Raw genomic sequence first — 27461 nt, 5'->3', positions numbered from 1 at the left:
GGAGCTAGACTTTAGACTTCCTGCAGGAAAGTGTCTTACCTAACATCAAAGAAAAAAAAAATCTTACATTTTGACGGCAAGAACGACTCTTTACAGTGTCTCCCCATCCTCCGCACCCATGAACTACCTGCCACTTTTTGTTTGGCACCTTGCGTGACATCAGTGGACGCTATACCCCCAACAGGTAGTTGTGCCATTGAGGTGGTGTCAACCTCCTGTTCATCTTCAGACTCCATCTATAGCTGTGAAACAAAGAAAGAAGCTGTGCTTAATGAGTGTTTCCCCTACTGTTTCGAAATGAGTGGAAATAGTAGAAATCCCAAGGCTGCCTTAGTTATTGCCTGTACCTCAGGGGATGAGGGCAGGATGGACGGAGAAATTAGGAAACAAATAGAAAATAAGGAGCTTACGCAACATATCTGAGGCCCACTGAAAGGAGAAGGTGGGCTTCAGGTACATTGCACATATCCTTCTTCCCAGGGAGGGGGGCGATGGGGAATGAGGACTGTAATGGAGGGAAAGGGAAGGACAGAGCAGATGGGAACAATGTGATAGGGAAGGGATGGGGCATATCAAGGCAGAAGGGAAAAACTACAAAAAAATGAGCTTTCTGCTTCACCACTATGTAGCTTAAAGTAGTTTTGTCTGCATGCAAAAAATTTGGTCGCTGTCCCAAGTGAGGCTGAACCTGGTCTGCAGAGGTAAGTTCACTGTACCCTTTTGTGCTCACTCCAATGAGCGATATTTTCCTCATGATTTTTCTTAAATCCCACTTTCAATGACATAAATTTAACAAAAAAAAGTCACCCAGAGAAGAATATGCAGCTATAAACATTATTGTGTCAGTGCAGAAGTATTAATTCATCTTCAGGAGTTAGGTTACAATTGGGAAAAAAAAAACCCACTCCTCTTTAGGAAAGGCTTCAACATCTTTACTTCCATTACTGTTGTTATTGTTATGTTAATTGGCACATGCCTAAGAGGCCTCCTCAACTCCACTAATTCGTAACAGTAATTAGGTGCCTAAATATCCCTAAGAATAAGACTCCATTTGCGCTTGGTCCATCCTACAAAAGCAGAAAAAAACTAGATATCCATTTTAGTGTCTGGATATTCGTTGCTTGGTACATCAATGTATGCTCACTGGTGGGCTGAGCCGCTTGCCTCCGGCGAGCGTGCTACGCTTCGTTACTGGACTGAAACAGCGCTGGTTTCGGCTCCAGCCACAGAGGAGTTTCTCTTGAACCTTCTCACCCACGCTAGGGAAAAAACCTATCCCCCACCCTCGGCTTTCGGGACGGTAACGGTGAGCACGGGGGTACAGGTGAGCTACCGCTCTCTGCAGCGCACGGCACTTCTTGAAAGCAGACGCTGGCAAAAGCGTTTCAAAGGCCGTTCGGAAGACTGAAGAAAAACACGCAGCCTAAAGGTCAGCACTTTGTCACGGAGCCACAGAAAATATTTCCATTTCTGAGAGCTTATTTAGCTCAAGAAACGTGCTCTCGCTTTTCGCGACGAACTTCTTCCCCGGCAGCCAACACCGGCGGCAGCTCCGCTCCTTCCCGGCCACGAGACAGCGGCGCGTGCAGCCCGGCGGCCGCGCCGCCGCCGCCTCCCGCCGCCGCGCTGTCCCGCTCCCCAGCCCTGCCCGCCCCTCGGCTCCCGCTCCGGCTCCGGCCGCCGCCGCCGCAGGGGCAGCACCGCGCCTCCTCCCGCCGCTGCGGCCTGGGGGTCTCCGGGCGCCGCCGGCCGGCGCGGCGGGAAAAGCGGCGGCCCCCGCCGGCCGCCCCCGCGGGCACGAAACCGGCCTCCGCCGCCGCCAGCCCGGCCCGGCCCTGCGCGCTGCCTCCGCGCCCGCTTGGCCCTTCCCTACCCCGCTGCCCGGGGCCCCTTACCGGCGCCGTCCCGGGGCCGCCGTCGGGGCCGGGGCCCTGGGCCGCGCCGCGCCGCGCCGCAGGCAACTCCCTCAGGCGAAAGCGAAAGGGCGAGCGGCCGGATTCCGCCCCGCGGCGGCGATGGAGGAGGCAGGCGGCGGCGGCGGGGCCCGGCTCTCCCCGTCCGGGCTCCGGGGTGAGCTACGGCGGCTGTTGTCCTCCGACCCGCTGCCGGCCCGGCTGCCGCCCCGGGACGGCTCCCCCGGGGCCCACCGCTCCGCGGTGCCGACGGGGCCGGTGCCGAAGGGGGAGCGGCCGAAGGGGGAGCGGCCGCTGGGGCCGGCGGCGGCTCAGCGGAGACGGGAAGCGCGGCCGGGTGAGTCAGGCGGGACGGGAGGGACGGGACGGGACGGGACGGCGGCGGCGAGGCCGCGGCCGCGGCCGGGAGGAGTGGGGCGGCGTGGGGCGGGCCTGGCTGGCCGGGGCGGGTGACCGCCCGTCCGGTAGCGCGGGCAAGCAGCAGTCGGGGGCGGGAGGGGGGCTGTGTTCTGCGAGTATTTCTGTGGGATTTGGCAATTTAATACCTTTGAAAATGTGGTCGAGGTTTAGAAGTCCGGAAGCTCTGCAGTCGTTTCAGGGGTAGGTGCAAGTCTTTGGAAAACCTTAATGAAGTCAGCGTGTCTCTGCGTGGGTTTTTTTTTGACCTGGGTCTTCAGTTCCTTACACGTGCTTTATTCCCTGGCGTGCATTAATATTTCTTTCTCTTCTTAGATCTGCGTTCACACCTCTCTCTCTGGAAGAGAATTGCAGGAATTGTCGTTGCTGTTGCTGTGATTTTACTCTTAACGTGGATTACCCTAAGTGAGTGCATTTATTTTAAAAAATCTAGCTCGGGAAAGAGAAATTCAGGACTTCTCTCTTACGTTATGCTGTCCCTTCACTGCTGAGAGGTAAGAGGTACTTCCCGTGGTTTTCAGCCCTCCCACACACACTGTCATGGCCACTGTTACAGAGAGATTTGAATCTAGGAAAGGAAAGTGAAACTAATTTGTGTTATGTCCTGTCCTTAGACAGTTGTTTCTGGTAGCATTAAACTGACTTAATTTTTTAAATTTTCTGCGGGATTTCATTGTACTGCAGCATGGCAAAATGCTGAGGAACGACAAAGCCATAAGCAGAGTTAGGGAGGCAGTACTGACTTCTTGACTTGACTTGGCTCTGGCCTGTAGAGTTATTTTTACAGCTGAGTACGTTGAACCAGAACCTGTTCAGGGTCACATTTTAGCTGCTTCACAGTAGATAACTAGTGTCTATGTTTGCACTCTTTGTCAAAGACGGCCTTCTGCCCTGATGTTCTCGGCTGTGGTGTCTCCGGTGTAGCTGGAGCTTTGCACTTGCACATGCCAGCGTCTGTTTGCTGGCACATGCCCAGCGTGTGAGCATGTACTCAGGGATTACTGGACACACTGTAGCTGGTATAACTGGAAAAAACTAAGGCTGAGCACAATCCTTCAGTTGTATTCTGTTCACTCATCTCCTTCTTAATTCAGTGCAAGTCACGGATATTTTTAAGCTGGAGGAAGCAGGTCCAGAATTTGTAAATGTGTATACAATTGTATTTTAAATACATAATGATAAGTAAGTGACGTTCTCTTCATTTCTTCATTTGAACAAAAGATCTGCCTGAATTACCACAGCTGGAGCCGTGCCCTGATGACTGGCTGTACTACAAGAAGAAGTGTTACTATCTTTCAGGAGCCACGGCAGACTGGAATTCCAGTCAGGAGTCCTGCTCTGACTACAGAGCTTCCCTTGCAGCAATTGACAGCCGCCAAGAGCTGGTAAGGTGTCCAGTGCCTTGAATTTGGTGTTATATCTGCTGCCCTAACAGTTTCTGTAACTCCATCACTTGTTCCCTTGCGTAGCTTGAAACCCAGCGTACTGCGTGGCAGACTTGTTTGTTGCGAGTCAGTACAACCTACAGACTTTTTCAGTGCGATGTGGTCCGTTGCACTAAAATCCGCTGTAGAAATTCTGTTATTACCTTTGAGGGTATTTCAGAAATTTAAAAGCCAAACTATGTATAAATTAAAAGTAAAGTCTGAAAGAATATAAAAATGGTGTTGTGACTCCTAATTATTAATAAAGAAGGTGTGGTTGTTATTTTGAACGGGCAATTTACGTGTGCATTTTAAGTTAGGCAATTTATCTTGTCCTCTCCCCTCACACCTTCTTGACGTTCATTCCCTCTCCAGTCAACAGTCAACAGTAATTCTCATGCTAAATATAACCTCTAAACTCATTTTGAGTTTACAGACCACTGATGCGCATGTATGTGTTTTATCTTCTTGATACTCTTTAAGGACACAGTTCTTTTAAAAGGTGCTTTCTTTAGCATAACAAATAGTTTAGTGGCCAACTGAGGAACAGAAATGTGTTGTTAGTCCTGTGCAAAATAGTCAATTTTTCTGTTTCCACAAAAGGTGAAGACCGGCTGTGGTTATATGGTGCTGGGACCCATGGTATTGAAAGTACCCAGTTCATGCAGTAGGTTGTACCCGTGTTTTTTGTTGTTTTCAAACCATTTTTCTTTTTGCTATGTTCTTTAGTCCCCCATAGTGTCCTACCAGTTCACGGTGTTCTGTATGGCTGAGAAAACCGAAAGAAAATAGCACTATAGCAAATGTGTTTTCAGAGATGACTATAGGATCCCCAGGAAAGAACTGAGAAAGTCTTTATTTTATTCATACTGCAGATGGTAAACTACGTGTGTGCCCTCGAATGTCAAGAGTAAAAGTGTGAAAATTGGGAAGTTGGGGGGTTTTAAATGTGTGACTTGAATTTGATAGAGACCCACGTAACTGACATCCAAGGAATTATGGTGATAAAAGACAGTCAAGGCAACCTGTGCCGAGTCAGGCACTGTGTCCCCGCTAAATACATGTCCTTGTACTGAAACGTCATTCTCCCGGAGATACAGTGAAACCGTTGTACTAGTGTGTAATGTGATACGGTATGTCTGATGACATACATGGATGTTTTTAATGACGCAGTGGGATGACAGTCTGTAACACTCTGCATGACTACCAACTAAATAGCTGGGACCTCACTGACTATTAGCAATGGACCTAGGGCTTCCTTTAGTATTTCATTTAATTAAACGTAGCAGTAAAACATCAGTGAAAAAAAAAGTCCACCATTGCATATTCTGTGACGCAGTTTATATCTGTGCAGTTTTTATACAAAAAGCTATATAATTATAATAATAAAAAAATCTAATAGCCATATGTAATTTTATTCTGTGTTTTGTCTAGAACTTTCTAATGTATCGAATACGCATACCAGACTTCTGGATTGGGCTGCGCAGGAAAGGAAACAAATTCTTCTGGGTGAATGGAGAGTCATTTGATGCAAACTTGTGAGTTTTCTTTCAAACACACTATGTGGGAGAGAGTCAGTAGCTCTTTTGTCCAAGTAGAAAAGTTATTCTGTGTTACTTATTCCTCTGTAGATAAACTGGCATATCTTACCAAATGAGGGCTGTCATATGGCTGTAAAAATGCTAATGCTATGCTAATAAAACTAGTTATGTCCCCAGAGAAGTAAGGAAGGGGCATCATTGCCTGCTTTTTCGTGCAGTTGCATAGTGGCTGTTAGGTTATGCCTGGAGTAACTTGTTTCTGTACAATCCCACTATATGAGATGGATAACATTTGCTGTATTAGGAAGAATTACCAATGTTAGACATTATAAATTGTTTGAATTAGCTTGCCCTGTTGGTCTTGCAAGGTTCAACACTCAGCCAGTATAGACAGGGCCTCCTAAGACCAACTGAGGTGCTCAGGACCACGTTGGAAAGTCACTGGGCTGGGTGGTTGTGCCTCAGAAGGCATCGCTTTTGCCCACTTTGTATCCCAGAGACTGGCTTTCTTTGCAGTCACATCCTGTGTATTCTGCAGAGATTCGGCAAAATCAGTGGGAAGAGGTGGCAGGGCCCCACTGTGTGCTGGAGGAGTACTGCTGCCATGGGTCCTGCTGGGTTCCTCTCTCCCATGCCTTGGAGATTTGTGCCTTTTGTGCTCACAACACGTTGTAGACTGTGAAGTACAAGTACACGTGGTACATCTCTGTGGGGATCAAAGCAGCTTGCCTTAATAGAAGGTGCATCAGAGCATCACCGTGCACATGAATTCTGATCCTCCCAATGAGAAGCGGGGCCCATTTTAAATCGTTCTCTAGTTTGTTCTCTGCAGCCTTTAAGACCTAGGTTTACAAAAAGTAAGAAATAGATCTTTCCAACCTAAATGATTCTGTGATTCTAATTTTTAGACCAAAGCTCTGCTCTAATTTTTATTTTTCTCTTGGCTTTTTAGATTTCATGTCAATATAACAAATGATGGAGACTGTGTCCATATAGGTTCAGCCTTCATCTCTACCAGAAATTGCTCCTCACTCAGGAACTGGCTTTGCACCATTGGTCAGTTTAATCCCAAGACAAGCTCTTAATAGGGAACAGCTGGCTGTGCAAATACAGAGACTTTCTTCATGAGAAGCTGGAATTCAGGATACTGAAAGTCCTTGCTGTAGGAGGTCCACAGGGGCAAGAGGCACTGTGGCGAGGATCATACCCAGATTTCTCTGGGAGAAGCAATACAAGGAGTAATAGTGACTCCATGAGAAAGAGGTCATTGGTTAAGTGGCAGTGCGGGGAGGAAACGATGATACAAGGGCTGTTGCAAAGAACAGAAGTTGCTTCTTAGCAACACAGTTTCAGTTTGTTGAAACTGCTGAAGGACATGGCAATGGATACTTTTCTTGAGAACGCTTCACAATTGCAAAACATATTTTTTTAGGGCAGCTAAAAACATTGTTAGATGGACATGAAGGTCTTACTGAAAATGCGATTCATAGTGAACCCAATGATGTGCTTTTTCCTGTTTTCTGCGTAACTCAGTAATTCTTTGTCTGAGAACTTTCAGTTTGTCTTTGTGGTAAGTGGGTGAGATTTCATAAGGTGTTTTGACTTCTCTCCCCTTCTTTTTCCATGGGGTTTTCAAATGTGATTGGTATGTAACGTGCAAGGATATAAATGGGAGCTCTGTAAACCAGGAAGGCAGATAATGACTAAGTCTTCTCGCGAATGGCACTGCTGTTACAGGGAATATAGAGTGGGACAGATTACAAATATTCTTTTCTGTCCCGCTGGACTGATCTGGAAACATGACTGCTACTGCCCAAAACTTCCCTGAATACGTGGCTGCAATACGAAAGCTCCCAGACTGAATCACGCACAACTGTCATTTTGGGAGGGCTGACAAAGTCAACTGGATTTAAAAGGGGAGAGAGATGTATATCTAGCATGGAAAGAGTTCTAGGGCAGCTTAAAGTGAGGTGCCGTGGTGTTCATTTGTTTGCCTGTGCAGGGGGAAAAAAAGTTTATCGTCTCCAGCAAGGCTGCTTTATTAAGTGACTTGTGTGGGCAAGCATAGTTTAACAGTCCGTGGGATAGATGCACTAGAGCAAAATAGCATAGCACCCTGGATTAATCTGCTTAAATTCTTGGTATGATGCCCTGAAAATGGGCAGTGGGGGCGTGGGAGGCTCACCTGGAAGATCTGTGCTTGGTTCCTGTCTGGTCATTCCTAGGTTCAGCAGATACCTGTACAATGACTGCTTCCCAAGATACATGATTTACAAAGGGTGGTTACTGTCTTTAAAAATGTGTAACCAGAAGAAAGGCCTTTTAAGCTAGGAAAATGTTCTAGTCTGGAAATAATACCGAGTTAAGCTCAGAGAAGCTCACAGGGAAGATGAAGAGTCTGGCATATTGATCTTCAAAGAAATGAGAAAAAGAAATTGCAAATTGCTATAAATGCACTTGGTATTTATCCTGAAGAGGTACTCCTTTGGAGGGAAAGAAATAGGTGAGACGAGAAACTGGAACAGAGTTTTCAATATATCTTCATTCCCCATGGTAGTTCCCCAAGAAAGCACAAGAACAGAAGAGGTTCCTTGTAAGGAACCGTGGACGGGGTTCAGGTTGCCAGGGTAGGGACCTATTTCCCACCATGTGTCAAAAGTCCAGTTAAAAGAGTCAGCATGAAGTGCTAGACAGGGTGAGAAGTCTGTTTTGCTGTCTCTGTAAATTGCCGTGTAAATATGCCAATAAATAGTTTCAGTAGTTTCTCTCTACAATGCTTTGGGTCTCTGTTTCAGTTGAGCTTGCTCCTCTGCTTTACGTTTGTGGTGGTCCAAGACTGCTTTGGTTAGCTTATGATACCCGCTTCCTCACACGTGCTTAGTTAGTGGGCACAGAACATTTTTCGACAGTGAAATTCACAAACTGTGTAGGACCCTGACGGAGTCTGTGCATTCATCATGAGCCTGACGGACTCTGAAGGGTCACCCCTCAGCCGTCCCCTCCTCCCACGCCCCAGCCCAGGGGCTCAAGGCCCCATTTCGGCTCAACTGATCTGTTGATTTCCCAGCTTGACCTTGGACCTGCCCTGATGATCTGGATGCTTGGCTGAGCCAGGCTACTGACTGTATCTTCCATGCTTGCATTAAAAGTCTCACATGGCAGCTAAATTACAGCTAACTGCTAATAGCTAATTGAAATATCTTTAAGAAAACTAAAACCCATGTGAACTTCCCCTTGTTTTAAGCTTCTTTTGTCAAGGAAAACTTCCGCCAGTGTTGTGAGCTTCCCAAGTGAAGTCAGGCAAGGAACATAGCAAGAGAGTCATACAAGAAGTGATTTTGTAATGCATTCCAATGGGTGAGTTGTTGAACGTGATTTCCTTTTAAGCTTCCAATCAGAGTAGCAACCCACAAAAACAAAATTGAAAATAAGACTTGAATAAATATAATTGCTGCGTACATTTCCTGGATTATTTAACCATTGGTTAAAATGGAAATGGGCTGGATGGGTACTTTTATATCTTGCTCTTCTAGGATATAAACTTCTTGTGTAGTGAGCTCTTTGGCAGGCAGATCAGTTTTCACTGCATGATCTGCACAGAATCCAGCATACTTGTCTGTGATCAATTAATACAATAGTAGTTAATTTGTAATAACAAATTACATGCATTTTCAAAAGAGGTTTCCCAATTCACCAAATAACATTTTCCAGCTCCCAAAGTATGAAATTCCCCTGTGATTCCCCTGTTCTTCCCTATCATACTTCGACATGCTGTGAACATTGTCAGTTCTCTATGGATTCATGCTATCCCTAATTCTGTAACTGACGGAAAAGTAAAGATTTTCATTCAAAAGAATTGACTGGTACAGCAAATAAACCCAGCTGGTGAGAAATAGCTGGTAGCTGGAAGTTTTGCACAATGCTGAACGCCAGGGGAAGAGCAGAAGTTTGTGGGAGCTTAATTTCCTGCCCTGCAAATCTGTGGCCTCTTCCAACAGCAAGTCTAAAATAAAGTCAGTCCCCATTTCAGCATGACTAGATTGCAAGTTTCATAAGTTTGAAGGCTTCATTGAAAACCCTTGAACTGTTCTGGATGGAGCAGTGGCTGCCCTACTACCGTCTCATGCCAAAGGGAGTAAAAAATACACTTTTAAAAAATAATGCGGAGATTAAATTTTAAAGCAAATACTGTCTGAGTGCTTTTTCCCCCCATTTGCGCATCACTGATCCAGATCAAAAGTATATCTCAATCTTGTTTAAAATGCTGTTCTGTCTTAAAATTTAGATACAGTTACTCAAAATAAGTGGGCAAAAATACCAAAATCTGACATGAGAAAGTTCTACATCTATGGAGTGTTTTATTTAACCCGAATTTTTTTCCCAGTTTTTCATCTCACCAAGGACGCCCCCCGCCACCCAAGATTTCTTTTGCTCCTGCCAAAACCATTATACCATCATCTCGCATCATGTTAAGGACAGGTATGCACTGGTATAGATACTGTTGTATTTCATCATGCCTGGGATAACTTTGTCTCAGGTGAGGCATGAGTACCTGCTTCTACACTTCTCAAGCTGCAAACCACACGCCCAAGTGTTTACACTGGCTTCGTGCTTGCTGTGGGAAATCTAACACAGCAGAAATGTACCGCAGCACGGGCATGCACAGCCTGATTGGGTGTGAAGTCTGCCAAAACACCACCCAGAAAAATTCATCTGTCCCTCTTGCTGCTGCTTCTCCTTAGCCCTTGCTGGGGAGAAAGAGGCAGGGAGAGAGCAGGGTGCACAAGGCAGATGTGCAATATGGAGCTTTATCCTGCAAAATCACTTCTGGCTTCAGCCATGCCTGTCCCACCCACAGAGCTGCTGGACTGGATGGTGCCTGTTGGTTCAGGACAGCTCTTGAACCCTTGGATGCTCTACAGTATCTCCACAAGGCAGGAGGTATCAGTGATGCAGCTGCCTCTAGGTAGAGGGGACTCATACTCCTGGTGGCCATACCCTGAGTCAGGCTGGCTGGAGTCCACTTCTCCTCTCCATCATCCCCAGACAGGCTGGTCCCTGCTTCTGCACAGCCATTTCCACACTAACGTCTTTAGCAATTGCTTCCAGTCACTTCTTCCTTTTCCAGGCTGAAGGGAGGGAAAAGATGCTTAAGCACCAGTGATGATGAGGAGGAGGAGGTCAGAGGAACTGAACAGGTCTTCACAGTCCGACAGGGAAGGATTACAGGAAGGGTACTGTGAAAGGCTTGAGGAAGGACTTGCTGCTTCCAGTTAAGACCATAGAATCATAGAATCATAGAATCGTTAAGGTTGGAAAAGACCCTTAAGATCATCGAGTCCAACTGCTAACCTAGCACTGCAAGTCCACCACTAAACCATGTCCTTAAGCACCACGTCTACCTGTCTTTTAAATACCTCCAGGGATGGGGACTCAACCACTTCCCTGGGCAGCCTGTACCAATGTCTGACTACCCTTTCGGTGAAGAAGTTTTTCTTAATATGCAACCTAAACTTCCCCTGGCGCAGCTTGAGGCCGTTTCCTTTCATCCTATTGCTTTTTACTAGGGAGAAGAGACCAACCCCCACCTGGCTACAACCTCCTTTCAGGTAGTTGTAGAGAGCAATAAGGTGTCCCCTCAGCCTTCTCTTCTCCAGACTAAAAACAACCCCAGCTCCCTCAGACACTCCTCGTATGACCTATTCCCTAGACCCTTCACCAACTTCGTTGCCCTCCTCTGGCCACGCTCCAGCACCTCGATGTCCTTCTTGTAGTGAGGGGCCCAAAACGGAACACAGCACTCGAGGTGCGGCCTCACCAGTGCCGAGTACAGGGGCACTATCACCTCCCTGGTCCTGCTGGCCACACTGTTCCTGATACAGGCCAGGATGCCATTGGCCCTCTTGACCACCTGAGCACACTGCTGGCTCATGTTCAGGCAGCTGTCGACCAGCACTCCCAGGTCCTTTTCCGCCAGGCAGCTCTCCAGCCACACCTCCCCCAGCCTGTAGCGTTGCATGGGGTTGTTGTGACCCAAGTGCAGGACCCGGCACTTAGGCTTGTTGAACCTCATACAGTTGGCCCCGGCCCAACGATCCAGCCTGTCCAGGTCCCTCTGTAGGGCCTTCCTACGCTCCAGCAGATCAACACTTCCCCCCAACTTGGTGTCATCTGCAAACTTACTGAGGGTGCACTCGATCCCCTTGTCCGGATCATCGATAAAGACATTAAACAGGACCGGCCCCAACACTGAGCCCTGGGGAACGCCACTTGTGACTGGCTGCCAACTGGATTTGACTCCATTCACCACCACTCTCTGGGCTTGGCCATTCAGTCAGTTTTTTACCCAGTGGAGAGTGCACTTATCCAAGCCGTGAGCAGCCAGCTTCTCCAGGAGAATGCTGTGGGAGAGAGTGTCAAAGGCCTTACTAAAGTCCAAGTAGACAACATCCACAGCCTTCCCCTCATCCACTAAGCGGGTCACCTTGTCATAGAAGGAGATCAGGTTGGTCAAGCAGGATCTTCCCTTCACGAACCCATGCTGGCTGGGCCTGATCCCCCGACTGTCCTGCACGTGCTGTGTAATGGCACTCAGGATGATCTGCTCCATGACCTTCCCTGGCACCGAGGTCAGGCTGACAGGCCTGTAGTTCCCCAGATCCTCCTTTCGACCCTTCTTGTAGATGGGTGTTGCATTAGCTAACTTCCAGTCATCTGGGACCTCCCCGGTTGACCAGGAGTGCTGGTAAATGATGGAAAGTGGCTTGGTGAGCTCCTCCGCCAGCTCCCTCAGTATCTTCGTGTGGATCCCATCTGGCCCCATGGACTTGTGGGCATCCAGGTGGAGGAGCAGGTCGGTGACTGTTACCTCTTCGATAATTGGGGCTTCATTCTGCATCCTATCTCCATCTCTCAGCTCAGGGGCCCGAAAACTCCAAGGATGACCAGTCTGACTATTAAAGACTGAGGCAAAGAAGGCATTAAGTACCTCTGCCTTCTCCTCATCCTTTGTGGCAATGTTTCCCTCCGCATCCAACAAAGGATGGAGATTCTCCTTGGCCCTCCTTTTGTCGCTGACATATTTGTAAAAACATTTTTTGTTATCCTTCACTGCAGTGGCCAGTTTAAGTTCTAGCTGGGCCTTTGCCTTTCTAATTTTCTCCCTGCATAACCTCACAACATCCTTGTAGTCCTCCTGAGTTGCCTGCCCCTTCTCCCAAAGGTGGTAGGCTCTCCTTTCTTTCCTGAGTTCCAGCCAAAGCTCTCTGTTCAGCCAGGCCGGTCTTCTCCCCCGCCTGCTCCTCTTTCGGCACATGGGGACGGCCTGCTCCTGTGCCTTTGAGACTTCCTTCTTGAATAACATCCAGCGTTCCTGGACTCCTTTGCCCTTCAGGACTGCCTCCCAAGGGACTCTGTTAACCAGACTCCTGAGCAATCCAAAGTCTGGCCTTCTAAAGTTCAGGGTAGCGGTTTTGCTGATCTCCTTCCTTACTTCTCCTAAAATTGAAAACTCTGACATGTCGTGGTTGCTGAGCCCAAGACAGTCTCCAACCACCACATCGCCCACCAGGCCTTCTCTGTTCATAAGCAGCAGTTCCAGTGGGGCACCTCCCCTGGTTGGCTCACTTACCAGCTGCGTCAGGCAGTTACCTCCCACACACTCCAGGAACCTCTGAGACTGCTTCTTCTCTGCTGTGTTGTATTTCCAGCAGATATCTGGTAAGTTGAAGTCTCCCACGAGAACAAGGGCTAGAGATTGTGAGACTTCAGCCAGCTGCTTGTAGAATACTTCATCTGTTTCCTCATCCTGGTTGGGTGGTCTGTAACAGACTCCCACCAGGATATCTGCCTTGTTAGCCTTCCCCCTGACCTTTACCCATAAGCACTCAACCCTATCATTACCTTCGCTGAGCTCTGTACAATCAAAACACTTTCTAACATATAGAGCTACCCCACCACCTCTCCTTCCTAGCCTGTCCCTTCTAAAGAGCTTGTAGCCATCCATTGCAGCACTCCAGTTGTGTGAGTCATCCCACCATGTTTCCGTGATGGCGACCACGTCATAGTTTTCCTGCCGCACAGTGGCTTCCAGCTCCTCCTGTTTATTGCCCATGCTGCGTGCATTGGTGTAAATGCACTTCAGTTGGGCTACAGATCTGTTCTCCAACACAGGCATGCCACCCCTAGGCTCATCCCTAGCAAGCCTGGTTTTATCCCCTTCCCCCTTTGCATCTAGTTTAAAGCTCTCTCAATGAGGCCTGCTAGCTCCTGAGCCAGAATCCTTTTCCCCCTTTGAGACAGGTGAACGCCGTCTGTCTCCAGCAAGCCTGGTGCCATGTAAACTGCCCCATGATTGAAAAACCCCTAATTCCACCTCTGGCACCAGTCTCTGAGCCACGTGTTGATGAGATGGGTCTTCCTGTTCCTTTCCGTATGCCTCCCGCCTACTGACAGAATGGAGGAAAACACCACCTGCGCTCCTGATCCTTCAAATAATCGCCCCAGTTCTGTGAAATCCCTTTTGATCATCTTTGTGCCTCTATCAGCTACCTCATCACTGTCAACCTGAACAACCAACAGTGGATAATAATTGGACGCTTTTACCAGCCATGGGAGCTTCCTGGTAACATCTCTGACCCGGGCCCCAGGGAGGCAGCAGACATCCCTATGGGATGGGTTCGGTCGGCATATCGGGCCCTCTGTTCCCCTCAGAAGGGAGTTGCTTGTGACAACTACCCTTCTTTTTTTGTTACCCATGGCCATTGTAATGCTTGGGGCTGACTCATTCCACCTAGTCAACCTCTTGGATGGATCACTGTCCACATCTTCATCCCCCTGGCCCTCAAGTTCCAGAGCCTCATACCTGTTGTGTAAGGGCACCTGGGAGGGCGAGGCAGGCCGGGAGAGCATTCGCCTGCTGTGCCGAGCAGAGATCTGTGTCCATTCCCCTCCGTTTCTTCGGTAAGAGGGTAGGGGAGCCTCTCCTTCTCTTGATGCTTCCATCTGGCGTGCTCGTCTCAGGGATGGTAGGGAGTGGCTCCACCAGTCTGTCTCCCTCCCACACTCCCTGATACTCCTCAATCTTTCTACTTTTTCTTTCAGCTCTGCCATCGTGCTGAGCAGATCCTCCACCTGCTTGCACCTCACACGGATGCTGTCTTGGCTGCCCTCCGTCACCGGAGCAGGGCTCTGGCACTGCCTGCAGCCAGAGACCTGGGTGGCTGCATGCTTTAGCCGGAGCTCCGTCTGCGTCGCCACATCCTTTCTGGCGACGGCTCTTGCCCAAGCGGAAACCACGGCTACGTCTCTTCCAGGAGGGTGAAGACCACAAGTAGAGCTCGCCAGCTGCCTGCGCGCCCTGCCTGCGCGAACTGCCGCGCCACGCCCTTTCTGCCGCACCACGCCCTTTCTGCCGCGCCACGCCTGACTTATTTGCCCGTGGTGGTCACTCGCGCTCCCTAGGGGCGTTTAAACCTCCCGCAGTTGCCCCAGCAACACCCAAGCCCCCGTCTGCCTGGCTTGCGAGAGCTGCCGGGTTTTTTTTGGCTCAAGGGCCCCACCAGGCTCTTTATTGGGTTCCCGGATGGAGATGGAGAAAGGTTTGTACTTCAGGCATGGTGGATGTGCAGGGTGACCTTTAAGAAGTCTGGGCTGAACTCGTGACACAGCTGCCAAGGTAGCGTCCCATGTATGCTCACCTTTCACTGTGAAAAGGCAAGTAGCCAATAATTGCCTCGGGCAACCAGTGACCCTTAGTGGTCCCTCCAGCTGCCTATGGCCACTCAGCCCAGCATCAGGCAATTCACAGCTGGAGGTGCTGTGGATTGGTGGATACTCTGTCCTGTGGTGGTGCATCCCCCCTGCACTGGACTGTTTTGCAATCTTAGTAACTCCTGTCAAGACTTGGCCTTTGTGAAACACATTTAGTGGTTAAACATCCCTTGACCATATCAGAAACTCTTGCATGGCTGATGTGGGAGTAGCACTGACCGTACCAGGAATAATCAGCTGCCTCCTGACAGCCTTGGAACATATTTTATCTGGGTTGTAACTTGGGCGGATAAGTACAGACGGATCTGTACCAGCATCACTGGAATTTTTGAGAGCTCCAGTAATTACTGACCCGATTGTGACGACAGGATGAAAATTTACTGATGCCTAAAGTCAATCATCTTGCGACCCTATAAACAGCAGTACCAAGTGAGACCCTTTGAGCTCTCCCAGACCGCGGCGGGCTGCGCCAGTATCTCCCCCTGAGTGGGACGCCTCTCAGAGCTGCAAACTTTTAAGTTTGCATACAGAGGCCTGGCAACAGGACCTGGGCTGATCTCCGTCACCTTTCACTCCTTGAGACTCAACCTTCGCCCATTGAGATAATCATTTGATGTGAGTACTTCACTGAACTCAAGGAGAATTTTTCACTAGGTACCTTTGTATATGCATATTGTGTGTATTTCACTAAATTTGCGACAAATTACCAGGTCTATTGTGTGTGTGTGTGTATCGACACAAATATTGTAGTAAACCCTACTTAATCACCTTGTAGATGCTAAATTAACCAATGATTAGTTATTGCTAAATTCCTGTGATTCTCTGTGAATCAAACTGTGAATCTAACTGTGAACAAACCTTAAACTGCTGCTAGACATATATAGTCCTTAGACATAAACCATTGACCAAGTCTGAGACTACGATTGGATCCAGCCACACCTAGGCTCCTCTCTGAGAAGGAGTTCAGAAAGCAAGGGGGTCTGTTCTGAACCTCGTGACTCAACAGGACGGCCCCTTTTTTCCCCCTTGTATTTTCTTCTAACTCAATTTTCTCTTTCTTTCTCTTTCTCAATATTTGTTTACTAAGTAAGTGAACCTTGCCATCGAACTTTGTTAAATCACACTTTTATAAATTTCTATTAAAATCACTATTTGCAAATATCTTTGATTTTGCAAATATCTTTGAGACCACTCATCCATGAGATGTCCGCAGCGGCTACCCTGGTTGAGTTGAAACCTCCAAAGTATTGAGCAATTAATCCATGGGAGTAAACTTGGAGAAGAGAAGCTCTGCCCCTCCAGTTGGTCTTGGGCAGATCAGTACGGGGACCGTATTCCCTCTCCTGTCTCCATACTGCACTGCCCTGGCCACAAAGTGATATATATGGATCTTGACAGTGCCTTCATGTGGTTCAGGTGCCCTTGCGCAGCTGAACAAGGTTGCACAGTGTGCATTTGCTTGGCTGAAATCTGGATGTCGATCACCGGCTATAGTTTGCACAGCACGTGCTACATCCCTTGCTGTGGCCTTGGCTCCCTCCTCAGGAGGTGAGATGATGTACTAGTGCAGAAAGGCAAATTTGCTGTGTCATCTTGAACAACTGAAGCAGAATAAATGTGTGATTCAGTCAGATGAAGTTTCCCCTCCCTCCATGACTTGGGCTCCTGTCCTGGTTTCAGCTGGGATAGAGTTAATTTTCTTCTTGGTAGCTGGTATGGGGCTGTGTTTTGGGTTTAGGATGAGAACAATGTCGAGGATACACTGACGTTTTGTTCTTGCTAAGTAGTTGCTAAGTGGCGCTCACAGTGGTAAAGGACTTTTCAACTGCCCGTGCTCTGCCGGGTGCACAAGAAGCTGGGAGGGGGCACAGCCAGGACAGCTGACCCAGACTGGCCAAGGGGCTATGCCATACCGTATGGCGTCATGCTCAGTATAGAAACTGGGGGAGTTGGCCGGGGGAGGGGGCAACGATCGCTGCTTGGGGGACGGGCTGGGCATCTGTCGGAGGGTGGTGAGCAATTGCAGAGTGTATCGTTTGCTTTGTATTACTATTGTACTATTATTACTTGTTATTATTATTATTATTGTTATTATTATTATTACTACTGTTCTATTTTTATTTTACTTTAGTTATTAAACTGTTCTTATCTCAACCCACGAGTTTTCTCCCTTTTACCCTTCTGATTCTCTCCCCCATCCCACTGGTGCGGAGTGAGCGAGCGGCTGCGTGGTGCTTAGTTGCTGGCTGGGGTTAAACCACGACAGCTCCCCAAAGGACTTGGTCAGACCAAGGATGCCACATCCAGGGCAGGCCTCAGAGTGGAGGACAGAGGGAGGAAAGTGGTTGCTCAGCTGGTTCATTGTCTTTAACTCTTGTACAGGCTTTTCCAGATACCACAGGAAATCAGCCAGCATTAGCAAAGGAAGGAAAGTACAGGGGAAGGTAGGAGTAGCTGTCTTTCTCAGCAAATTCACTTTTGGTGTTTCCTAGCATTTATGGAATACCTATATCTACGTGCTTTCTGTTAAGCTATTGGAGCCATTCACGCTTTATTTGATTGAAACAGAAGGACAGCAACCCCTCAAAAAATAGGGGGCTTTATTCATTGTAGAATTACAGTTTTTAATCTCTTTTAATTCCTTAATATGTAAATAATACTCACTCAAAATTATGGAATCAAAAATAAGTTATCCAAGCTTGCAAATGATGGTTTAGGTGAGCTGAGCAAGGGACGGATCAGAATTCAACAGTTTGCCTTTTTAATCCCATATCCAAACTAAGGGAGCATGGAAGAAGAAGAAGAAGAAAGAAACTGCTATGACATTTACTGCAAGAATAACACAACAATATGAGAGCTTTCAGTTTGTCTATTCAAAATTTCATTAATATATTTTCCTAGGAATTTTGCCTGGAGTACTACTGCTTCTACTGGTATTTCACAACAGTTCTGAGCTTTTTTAATGCATCGTAAAACCTTTAAAATCAAGGCTTTTTTAAACATTGTGTATAAAATACTGTCTTAATTTTGGCAGAAGGCAGCTGATTATTCATTTCAACCCAGTGTCATGTCCTTGCCATTAGTGTCATTTATGATATACACTGTGCTATACATGCAGACTGCTTTACTCAGACTTAGGAAGATCTTAAAATGTTTGAAATAAGGTTGCCACAGGCAGTCTTGCCTGAAGCTTTCTCCTGATAACTACAGAAGGAAACAGTATGGTGTCTCTAGTCTCCCAAACAGACTGGGAATCCACTCAAAACATGCTCTCTGCACCCAGGTTGTTGTTGCGCTTACTAAAAATCAACAGGAGCTGGTAGAGAACTAAACAGAGAAAGGCCCATGCATTTACACTTCCCTTGCCTCTGATTATTATGAAAAGAATGAATTTTACCCGAATGTATTGCAGCACAGCATTGTACTTGCTCTTAGTCTTTTCACTAAATACGTGTGTGAGACAAAAATCAAGTTGCGGACAGTCTAATAAATAATAGTAAAAAACTTTCCAGTACTTTTGAATGCATTATTAAGAGATATATTGGTCAGAAGCAATGATAAAAGTATTTCCCTATTCCCTTTCTAGGAAAACATATAATTCTTAACAGAAATGGTGGCTAATTATGATACGGCAGGGCCTCCACCCTCCTGAAAATACAGGATTTATTTCTCAGGCATATTAAGTTTGCATCTGCCACTTCACACAGATTGCTTAAAAGAAAAAAAGGAAAAAAAATAGACTATTTTATGTTATTCTCGGTGGCTGTTATTTTGCTTGTTCAGCTCTAGTCAGCTCTTCAGCTTATGCTCAAAATTTGAAAACTTAAAGTGGCTTACATCCGTGGAGATTTATATAAATAAGCTATGTACTTGTTTTGGATATAAATCATATGAATTTATTCTGCATAGTGAAGAGTTCAAAACCATGAAAAAATAATTTAAAAAATTGTGAAAAGGAAAGGTTGAGAAAGGATTTCCATAGACTGTACAGTTCGTACTCTGTCCCAATGCAGGAACAACAACCCGTTATTATCTATTTCAGGGGGGAAAAAAAGCTGTTTCTTTTTGCCTAAACCAGGGGATTTCCTTTAACTAGGAGTTATAGCGGAGCTTCAGGTCCTGGGACAGAGCAGGCTTAGATGCAGAAACTCAAGAAATCAAACAGGTCAGTCTCAGGTGGATGGGTAGTTGCTGCCCTTGGGAGATAGCTGCTTGGAGCTAGATATCTCTTCCCTCTGAGCTTTGCCAGCATGCTGCTTGCTGTGCCCCACTGAAGTCCTATGACCCCACACAACCTTCATGGTCTGTTTAGCCAAAGATCTTGAGATATGCACTGCGGTCTTTGACACCCTCCTCCATCTCTGCTACCATCATCACTAATCATAGGGTATGGCTATTGCACAGTTGTCCACAATACTGGCTCCCCATTTCCCTCACACTCCTGTCCCCCCATCAGGGTTGGTTTAAAGGGGTGCAGTTATATCCCAGTATCTCTACAATACTTTACTGTGTTGGTCTTGGCTAGGAAAAGCTTACTGCTAAGTCTTCTGTGCTTCTGGAATTTGTAGCCAATACTCATCTCATCCACTCCTTTTTTATCTTCCAGGCTTCTTTCTCCTTCACACTCTAGTTATCTCTGACAAGTTATTTTATGCAATTCATACTTTTAAAAAAGGCTACATGAACATATAAAAATTTTCTTCAGTTTAAATGGAATATAATTTCTGATATATTTTATGGTCCAGTAGAGACATCTAGTGACTCTTTTGTTTAATGCAGCCTTATTAAAATGCAAAGGATTAATGTAAAAGAGCAAAAGACCTCTTCCAAAACCTTGAAATACCCTTCTAGTGATAGGTACATTTTTACATGCTCTCCCCAAATCCACTGACAAAATAGTTTTGTCAGTTCTGTGCAACTAGTAATAAGCAGGATGGAAAACAGTGATTAAACGTCACTGACTTCCATGCCTCCAGAGCCCCTTTTCTCCTTTCCCCAAGTGTCTTCAAAGGCCTTGGACTCTATAGTAAATAAATCCAGAGTGATGCTAGTAAAGCCAGTCTAGCTTTGCATCGCTGGTGCCAAGGGCACAGTTTAGTGCCTAAGTGGCAATACAAATCCCTTCCTCGTGTTATTTTGCTGAAATAAAGAATCTGCCTCAGAACATCTTGGCTGCAAAGTCAGGCAGCAAATGTCTTTTTCAACTGAATCATCACCTGCCTGCTAAGGGGAGGGGAGGATGTTGGAACTAAAAAAGGAAGGATGTTGGAACCGTAAGGGCGTAGGAACTAGATGATCTTTAAGGTCCCTTCTAACTCAAACTATCCTATGATTCTATGATCCTATGTTCCTTTGGCCAGAAATGCTTTAATCCTGAGATCTTCTGCTTGCTCATTTAGGTGCTTAAGAGTGGGTGTCTAAATCTAAGCTGTTTACTTACTCTTACTTTCCAAACAGTAGAGAGAAATAGGTACCTCCAGGGTCCTGGCATCTTATCCTGAAAGGTCAGAGGAACGGTCCCTGAACATCTCCCGACAGGACAGACTAGGCGAAGGAGGCACCAGGGAGAGTTATGTCCTCTGTTCCTGCAGTGTCCTGAGCTGTTGCTGAAGGGCAGGACCTGGCTCCAAGGTATGTGCTTTGAGTGTGACCTCTCTACCGCTTGTCATCCCAGATGTGTAAAATAATGCAGGCCAACCTGATGATGCTTATCTCCCTTGCCAGAAACCTCCTCTCTACCGAGGAAGACTGTCCCGAATCATGAACATGAACCAAGCTGCTCACGATGGGCCAGAGCTACTAAAAATGCCCTTAGCAAGCAAATTCTTCCATTCCCTACAGACTGCTCAAGGATGGCATGACATCAAATGCAAACTCACCTGCAATCATCCTGTTACATGAACCAAATGTCACAACAGTCCTAGGCAATGATGTGCTATTACATAGCTTGAGCAAAAGCAGAGGTCATGTATTTGACGAGTGCTGACCTGAGCTTGTGGTGCTGCACAGTGCACGGCACCCAGATAAGGAGCATGGTGGCACAGCGGTGTCTGTGCACGGCACAGGTGAGTTGTTAGCGTGGTACGTGCTGGAGAGGCCTGTGCGATACAGTTATACCAACTATTATACAGCGTGCGTAACTCATGGTGCCTGGAGAGCGGTTGTCCTTGAATGGTGTAGGCGTGCCTACGGTGCCAGCAGGCAGCTGGAGGCCCGGCCCTGGGGGCAAGGACTCGTTCTCTGGCACTGTTAATAAAGAGGTTGAAAACTTAGTCTGTGTTACCGTGGCGTTAAATAGGAATATGTGTTTAAATTACATGTATTAAATGTATATATATTTATTGAGGCACATGTACAACAGTTTCCTAAAGATCCTTCAAACAAAAATTAGTTACATTATGTCCCAGTGCTGTTGTTATGCTGGCTCCATAGCATACATACATCTCATCTAGGGATGTTCAGTTTCTTCTTTTTGTCTCTGAAATGGCTATTTTTCTGCCTTCCTTTTTTTTTTTTTCTTCTTCTTTTTTTCTCTTTCTGGGAAATCGTCTCTATGACTATCATTGTTTTTCCAGTTTGAACTTGACAGTTTTCAGCAAGTCCTCTAGTATATTTAGTCTAAATCACTGGAGTAGAATAAAAAAAATCAATACACTTTGCCTTAACCTTTCCTTTTTTTCTGTTCAAAGTATACGGTTTGGCAGGCTGCATAAAGAGCTTGGCCTTAGCAGATAAGACAGACAGCAGCACACATCTCACCTCAAGCCTTTCCCTGGCAGAAGAGGGAATTATACAGAGCCTTTTAGTCACCAGGATTGTGCCAGCCTATTCTCGAAAGAGTTTAATGATTTAAACTGAAAAAGCCAAAATGTTGTTCATCTTACTTCCATGGTTGGTCCCAAGAGGGCAAAATATTGCACTTCTTGACTTACCACTATGATAACTACATTGACTTCATCTTCAACACCTCTACTAGAGGAAAAAAAAAAGCAGCACGTTGTCTGCCTTTAATGAGAACATTCGATGACCAACACGCAGAGCAGTCACAGGTCAGACTCAGTCCTGGTTTAATTCTGAGCTTAATAATGCCCCTGGGATGTGAGGATTAGCATGTGGTCTAGAGCTGGCTAAAGAGCAGAAATTCCTCTGGGAGAGAATTCAAAGGTTTGGCATCATTTTAAGTTACCACAAAACCAAAAAATTTAGAAATTTCTGTGTGGAGGAAAATCTGAAGAAAAAAGAAAGTTGGCCTAATAGCAACATTTTGTTTCAAATCCAACTTTAAAAAAATTACTTTTATGCAGTATGAAATAATTTAAAAAATAATTAAAAATACAGAAAAAAATTATCTCAGAAGTCTTGAAATGAGATGTTTCAGCAATGTCAGATATTCCCTCCATTCCTTTCCTCATCATTGCTTTCTGGTTTCAACCCTAAACTAATGAAGTTTAGGAGGCAGTGATCTAATAATCACAAACCAAAGCAATCTAATAATCAAGATCTGAGTTTTCTGTTGAAATATGTTTTAGTGTCCAGTTGGTTTGTGGAGGATATGTACATACTCAGCAGGTTGCCAGCTCAGGTTCCAAATGAAAATTATGTGTGGACTGAAGGTCACAATTTTGAGCAAGTTGATAAAAGTTGCAGCTATACTGTTTTTAATAGAACATACACCAACAGAAGGGGCTAAGAATTAAGAACTGTTTATTGAAAGCTACAAGGTGAGAATTTACATTTGAAAAAAAAAGAAGTATCTAGTTTCCTTCCGCTTTACAGACATCTAAACATTTCTTTTGACCTAATGTGGTGTGATGGGGGGGGAGGCCAGAAAGGATGTAATACGGGGTACTACTTCTTGAATGAGTCCATTTTGATTGCAGATCTGAAAGCATCTTTTAAAAATGGCAAGTGAGGTGGTTTATGCAGAGGTATCACCCAAGGAAAGAGTGCATTTTACTTCACAAACTTCAGATACAGGTAAAAAACGGTCATCTTAATATTACGTACTTTTCCTTTGCTCAGTGACATGTTCTTAAAACTTTCATTCCTTCTTAAATCAAAGCATTCATAAGAAGCTGAAGTCATGTTGAAAGTGTTTTTATAACTATTAATATCCACCTCTGTTTATTATATATCTATTTGCTTGGCAAATTCATGTTTATTAATAGAAGTAATACTGAATTCTAGCAAAAGTAAAGAATGACCTTTAAAATCCCATTCTGGATTTCAGTAGCATGGCTGAAATGTGCTGTTTCTGAAACACATTAATGATCAGACATTGAAGATATTAATAGGGATTATTGGAAACTCATTGGTACTTACACTGCACTGATGACACTGAATGGACTTCTCTCTCCTGCAGTACATTTACATTTTATATTTTAACTTAGACACCAGAAGTATTTTTAAATTGCAAAATGATAGGTCTGATTACCTTATCTTTTCTTTCTTTCTTTTCTTTCTTTCTCTCTCTCTCTCTCTCTCTCTGTCTCTGTCTCATTCTTGCTCTTCTAAAAGTTCGATGTTGAGAAAAATACAAGTCAAGAATCAACAGAGGTTTCTATAATTTTGAAAACTGTTAGTCCTACAATTTGTGTATGACCTACTGATGTCTTCAACTATAAAACTTTATTACTTTAAAAATTCATTTTCAAGAAATAAAGTTCAAAAGATAGCCATTAATGGATATTAGTAGGAAATAATTCATGATTTTAAAACAAAAGTATCAAGTTATATTTTTTAGATTCTCATCAAAAATAGATCTTTGCTAGTTATAAGACAATCAAGCATGGAAAATTTATTTAAAATTGTAACATTCAGAGGTCACAGTATGAAAGGAAAATGTGTCCTGAATATGCTAGCAAAGCAACATTTATTCTATAAAAATAAGTTTTGTAGATTCACTCCTTGGGACACAGTACTAAAAGCATCTCTAAGGGTATGATGTCTTTGTTTTTCATGTGTTAACTCAGTTTTCCCCTTAGATTGTGTGACCAGTTCACTGCAGAAGAGCTGCATTGCCAGGACAATCTTTGATATCCCAGTGTAGAACTACCCCATAAGTATTTATTGGAGATGCACACACATGCCCAGTACAACCATCCGTACAAAATGTTTCAAAATTTGAGAGTATAAAAGTCTGTTCCACCTAATTTTTTTTTTGTTTCCTCACTTGAGACTATCCTTTAGATTTCCAGTTATATTTTATAGTTTTAAGTGCTTTCACACAGCTTTTAATACACTTCGGTGAATTATGCTTAGAAATTGCTGTTCTGAGTTATCCTGAGAGCCCTCTAACCCAATAACATACTTCTGAAAGTTGCCAGTATGAGGTTCTTGGAAAGACAGTGCCTAAAAATTTTTGATGGCCAATTATGAGGCTCATTAAGTAACCAAATTTCAGGCAAAATGTTTTTTCTTGTGCTTTAGAGTATGATGGCATGCTGTTTACGCTGTCATAATCTTTTTGAAAAATCTTCTCGAAAAATCTTTTCAATTGTAATACCAATATTCTTGTCACTTCTGTGAATCTTGCATCCCTTTTGGTGTCCTAATAAATGCTTTACTTTAATAACATCCTAAAACAATGACTTCTACAGGCTGATTCTAATATCCTGCATGAAGAAATACTTTAAATGAATCTTGAATTTGCCACCTATTAATATTGTCAGTGTGTCCTAGCAAGATATAGTGAAAAACCACCTATCTATATAACTAATATTTTTTTTGTGTGTTCTTATATATATAAATTTCCATTATACATTCCTACAATCTCTATCTTCGATTTCTACATGTGCTCCATTGCTTTCACAGTTGAGAGCACGAGTGCAGGAAACTGTGGTCCTCATCTTCTGCCAAGCGTTGTTAACTGCCCTGACTCCTCGGCTGCTGCACGAGAAAGACGCTGTGTTCAACACAACAGGGATTTGATAACGCTTGGTACTAAAAATGGTTTAGATTCCACATTTCTTGTATGTCTAAGGCAGATCTCAGCAGCTCTGGCACCCTTAGGAGGTTGCTTTTCTTGGCTTGGTATTTGCCACGCTACAGTGAATTCAGAGCAGTTGAGTTAGCTATGACCCACCTGCCTGAAAAAGCTCAAAGGAAGCAGTTGGTGCCTTACTCCATGCATATTTTACATTAGATGATTGATACAGCAAAACTTGGAAAAGGCCAAAGTTGCTTCTGTGAGACAGGAATAATAGCCTAGGCCAGCAAAGAAAAGGGGTTTCATACTGCCCTGCCTCTGAGCATTTTTTGAGTTACAGACTTCAAAGTTTGTGCTGCCTTATCTGATTACATAGCTGTAAATTTGGTCTGCTTCCCCATGGCCACTATGCCCGTCCCCTGGCTCGTCCGCACCCCGCTTCTCCTCTCCGGCCCCCCTCCTCGCCTGCACTGCTTCCTTGTGTTTTGCACGTGGTGGGTAGAGCAAATGGTCCGTGTTCCTGGGCTTGTCCTACATTTTGCACTGCTGAAGTTTGCATTTGCTCATCTTCCCCCTGGCACTTCAGAGAAAAATCTGGTTTCTATCTTAAGAAAAAAAACATCTTATTTCATACACTATCAGCAAGCAAATTTGATGTAAGTAGCTCCTGGGAAATGAGGCAAAACATGCAAAACAGGCAACCTACAAGGCAGTGTGTTGCAGTTGATATAAAAATACAGCTTCTTCCTTCCTTCCTTCCGCTGCCACACCTACTGAAAGCTGCTGGGGTCAGTCAGGCATGTCCCATCACTCGCCGCTTTCCCTCTCCCTCCTACTCTGACAGTTCATCTGCGGATTTAATATCGCAAGACGGAGGAGAAACTGTGTCATAGGGCAGTTCCCCACCTTATTACACCTGCAGTCATCTTCCTACTCACACTTCTTCCCCATGAGCTTTTCTGATTGTACAATATTGCTGACTTGGGCCACTAGTCCTGTAGAGACCCTCTGGGCAGTGAGATGTCTTCTGGGCGTACCTTTAAGTATATGAATTTGAAAGCACTGCCTACACGATGCAGCTTGACTACATAACAAAGGTCAGGCACTTAAACATCATCTTTGCCTTCCTTGAGCTTTACATTACACTGGCCACTGAACTAAATAGCCAAAGGATGACGCTGCTTTTACAGCGATAGTGAAACAGATCTCTTCTGTTATGCAGATGGCCAGTGTAAGCATCCATACATAATAACAGACAAATGTAGGCAAGGCCTCCAAAGATAAGGAAAGCAACGCTTAGCTCTCGGTGTTAAAGCAAAGCAATCTCAGCAAACCACACGCTTACTTGGGAAAATGAATGGCTGCTGCTGAAAATCCTGTTGCCCATTCCTTTTCCAGCCCAGCTTGCATTACTGTTTGCGAATCCACCCAGGTGACTGAGCGCTCCTCATAGTGCAGCAGATGGGAATTCCCTCCGATTGAGGCTGGGAAGGCAGGGAACGTGCAGTTTGCCAGGCAATCCCACGCCTTTGGGGAAACCCACCCTGACAACAGTTTTTATGGTCTCGATTGGTTGTAAAAATCCTGTAACACATGGTGAAAACATTTTTTTAATGGTTGCAACCATGAGTGTCACAACCATGCTAGTGGTTACCGGGGCATATGAGGGTTTTCTACTGACTGACCACCAGATACAGAATGCGGAGATTTCCAGCAGCCCCCGGTATGTGCACTGATCTCTGCCATGTCACGTTTGAAAGCCTAATGTGAGACAGTGCTATAGAAAGTGCTGGAGTGCTTGCCACAGGCTCCGTGCATAGCAAGAGGCAATCCTTTTGCCCTTGGAAGGCATGTCTCCCAGTAATAGAAAAGCCATAGTTTATTTTGCCTGAATGTGCTTTGTCTCAAGGCAGTTCTTTCAATGTCTTAGTCTGGTACAATTTATGTAGGCCAATATCTCCAAGCAGTCTGGAGATCCTAGGTAGTTTTCGGAGGTAATGGGTGCATGCTCTGAGATACGAGCATCTGACAAAGACTTCTTCCTGACGTGTGTAAAGGCAGTCAGATCAAGTGTAAGGATAGAGGAGATTTTTTTGCAAAATAAATTCTAAACCCAGGTATCTGAGAACAAGGATGGTCTGGGAAGATCTTTATTCTGATGAGCAGCTGACAAATGGGAAAAAAGTCAGGAAGGAGCATGGCAAGTAACACTCAGAAGAAACAGAGAAGAAAGCAGTGACTGGAGGAAGATCAGTTGTTCCCTGTGGTTTCTAGACCTCATTACAACGAACAGCATAAATGTTCACAGCTAGAGAAAGACCTGCTCCGTTGCCTTTATTTGTGAAATGGGGATTTCCAAGCCCGGAGGAATGGGTATCTCGACTCAGCAGAGATGAAGGCTGATGCATTTTGAGCAGTCGTGCCATGTTCTGCATTGAATATGGAAAGCTTCCCCTGCAAATGGTTC

General features: G+C 45.3%; 1 protein-coding gene across 20 annotated transcripts in view; it reads left to right on the top strand.

Annotated features, from left to right (window-relative positions):
• The first annotated feature begins 1897 nt into the window (after positions 1-1897).
• The window catches only part of LOC309590208 (C-type lectin domain family 2 member B-like), a 34062-nt gene continuing 8498 nt past the window's right edge, over positions 1898-27461 (top strand). For 3 of the 20 annotated variants that reach the window (XR_014228112.1, XR_014228116.1, XR_014228117.1), the window contains exons 1-8: positions 1902-2250; positions 2646-2735; positions 3552-3715; positions 5189-5292; positions 14398-15681; positions 20524-20697; positions 20791-21131; positions 22947-23043. Coding sequence is in view for 6 of the 20 variants with exons in the window: in XM_082311252.1 (XP_082167378.1) it covers positions 2016-2250; positions 2646-2735; positions 3552-3715; positions 5189-5292; positions 14398-14617 (813 nt within the window). In the remaining 14 variants the exon portion in view is untranslated. The other 17 variants (XR_014228118.1, XR_014228113.1, XR_014228114.1 and 14 more) reach the window with 17 other exon arrangements.

This window comes from Platalea leucorodia (assembly GCF_965183815.1).
Source record: "Platalea leucorodia genome assembly, chromosome: 4".
Lineage (NCBI taxonomy): Eukaryota > Metazoa > Chordata > Aves > Pelecaniformes > Threskiornithidae > Platalea > Platalea leucorodia.
The sequence above is the reverse complement of the archived record's forward strand: the minus strand, read 5'-3'. Positions and strand labels throughout refer to the sequence as shown.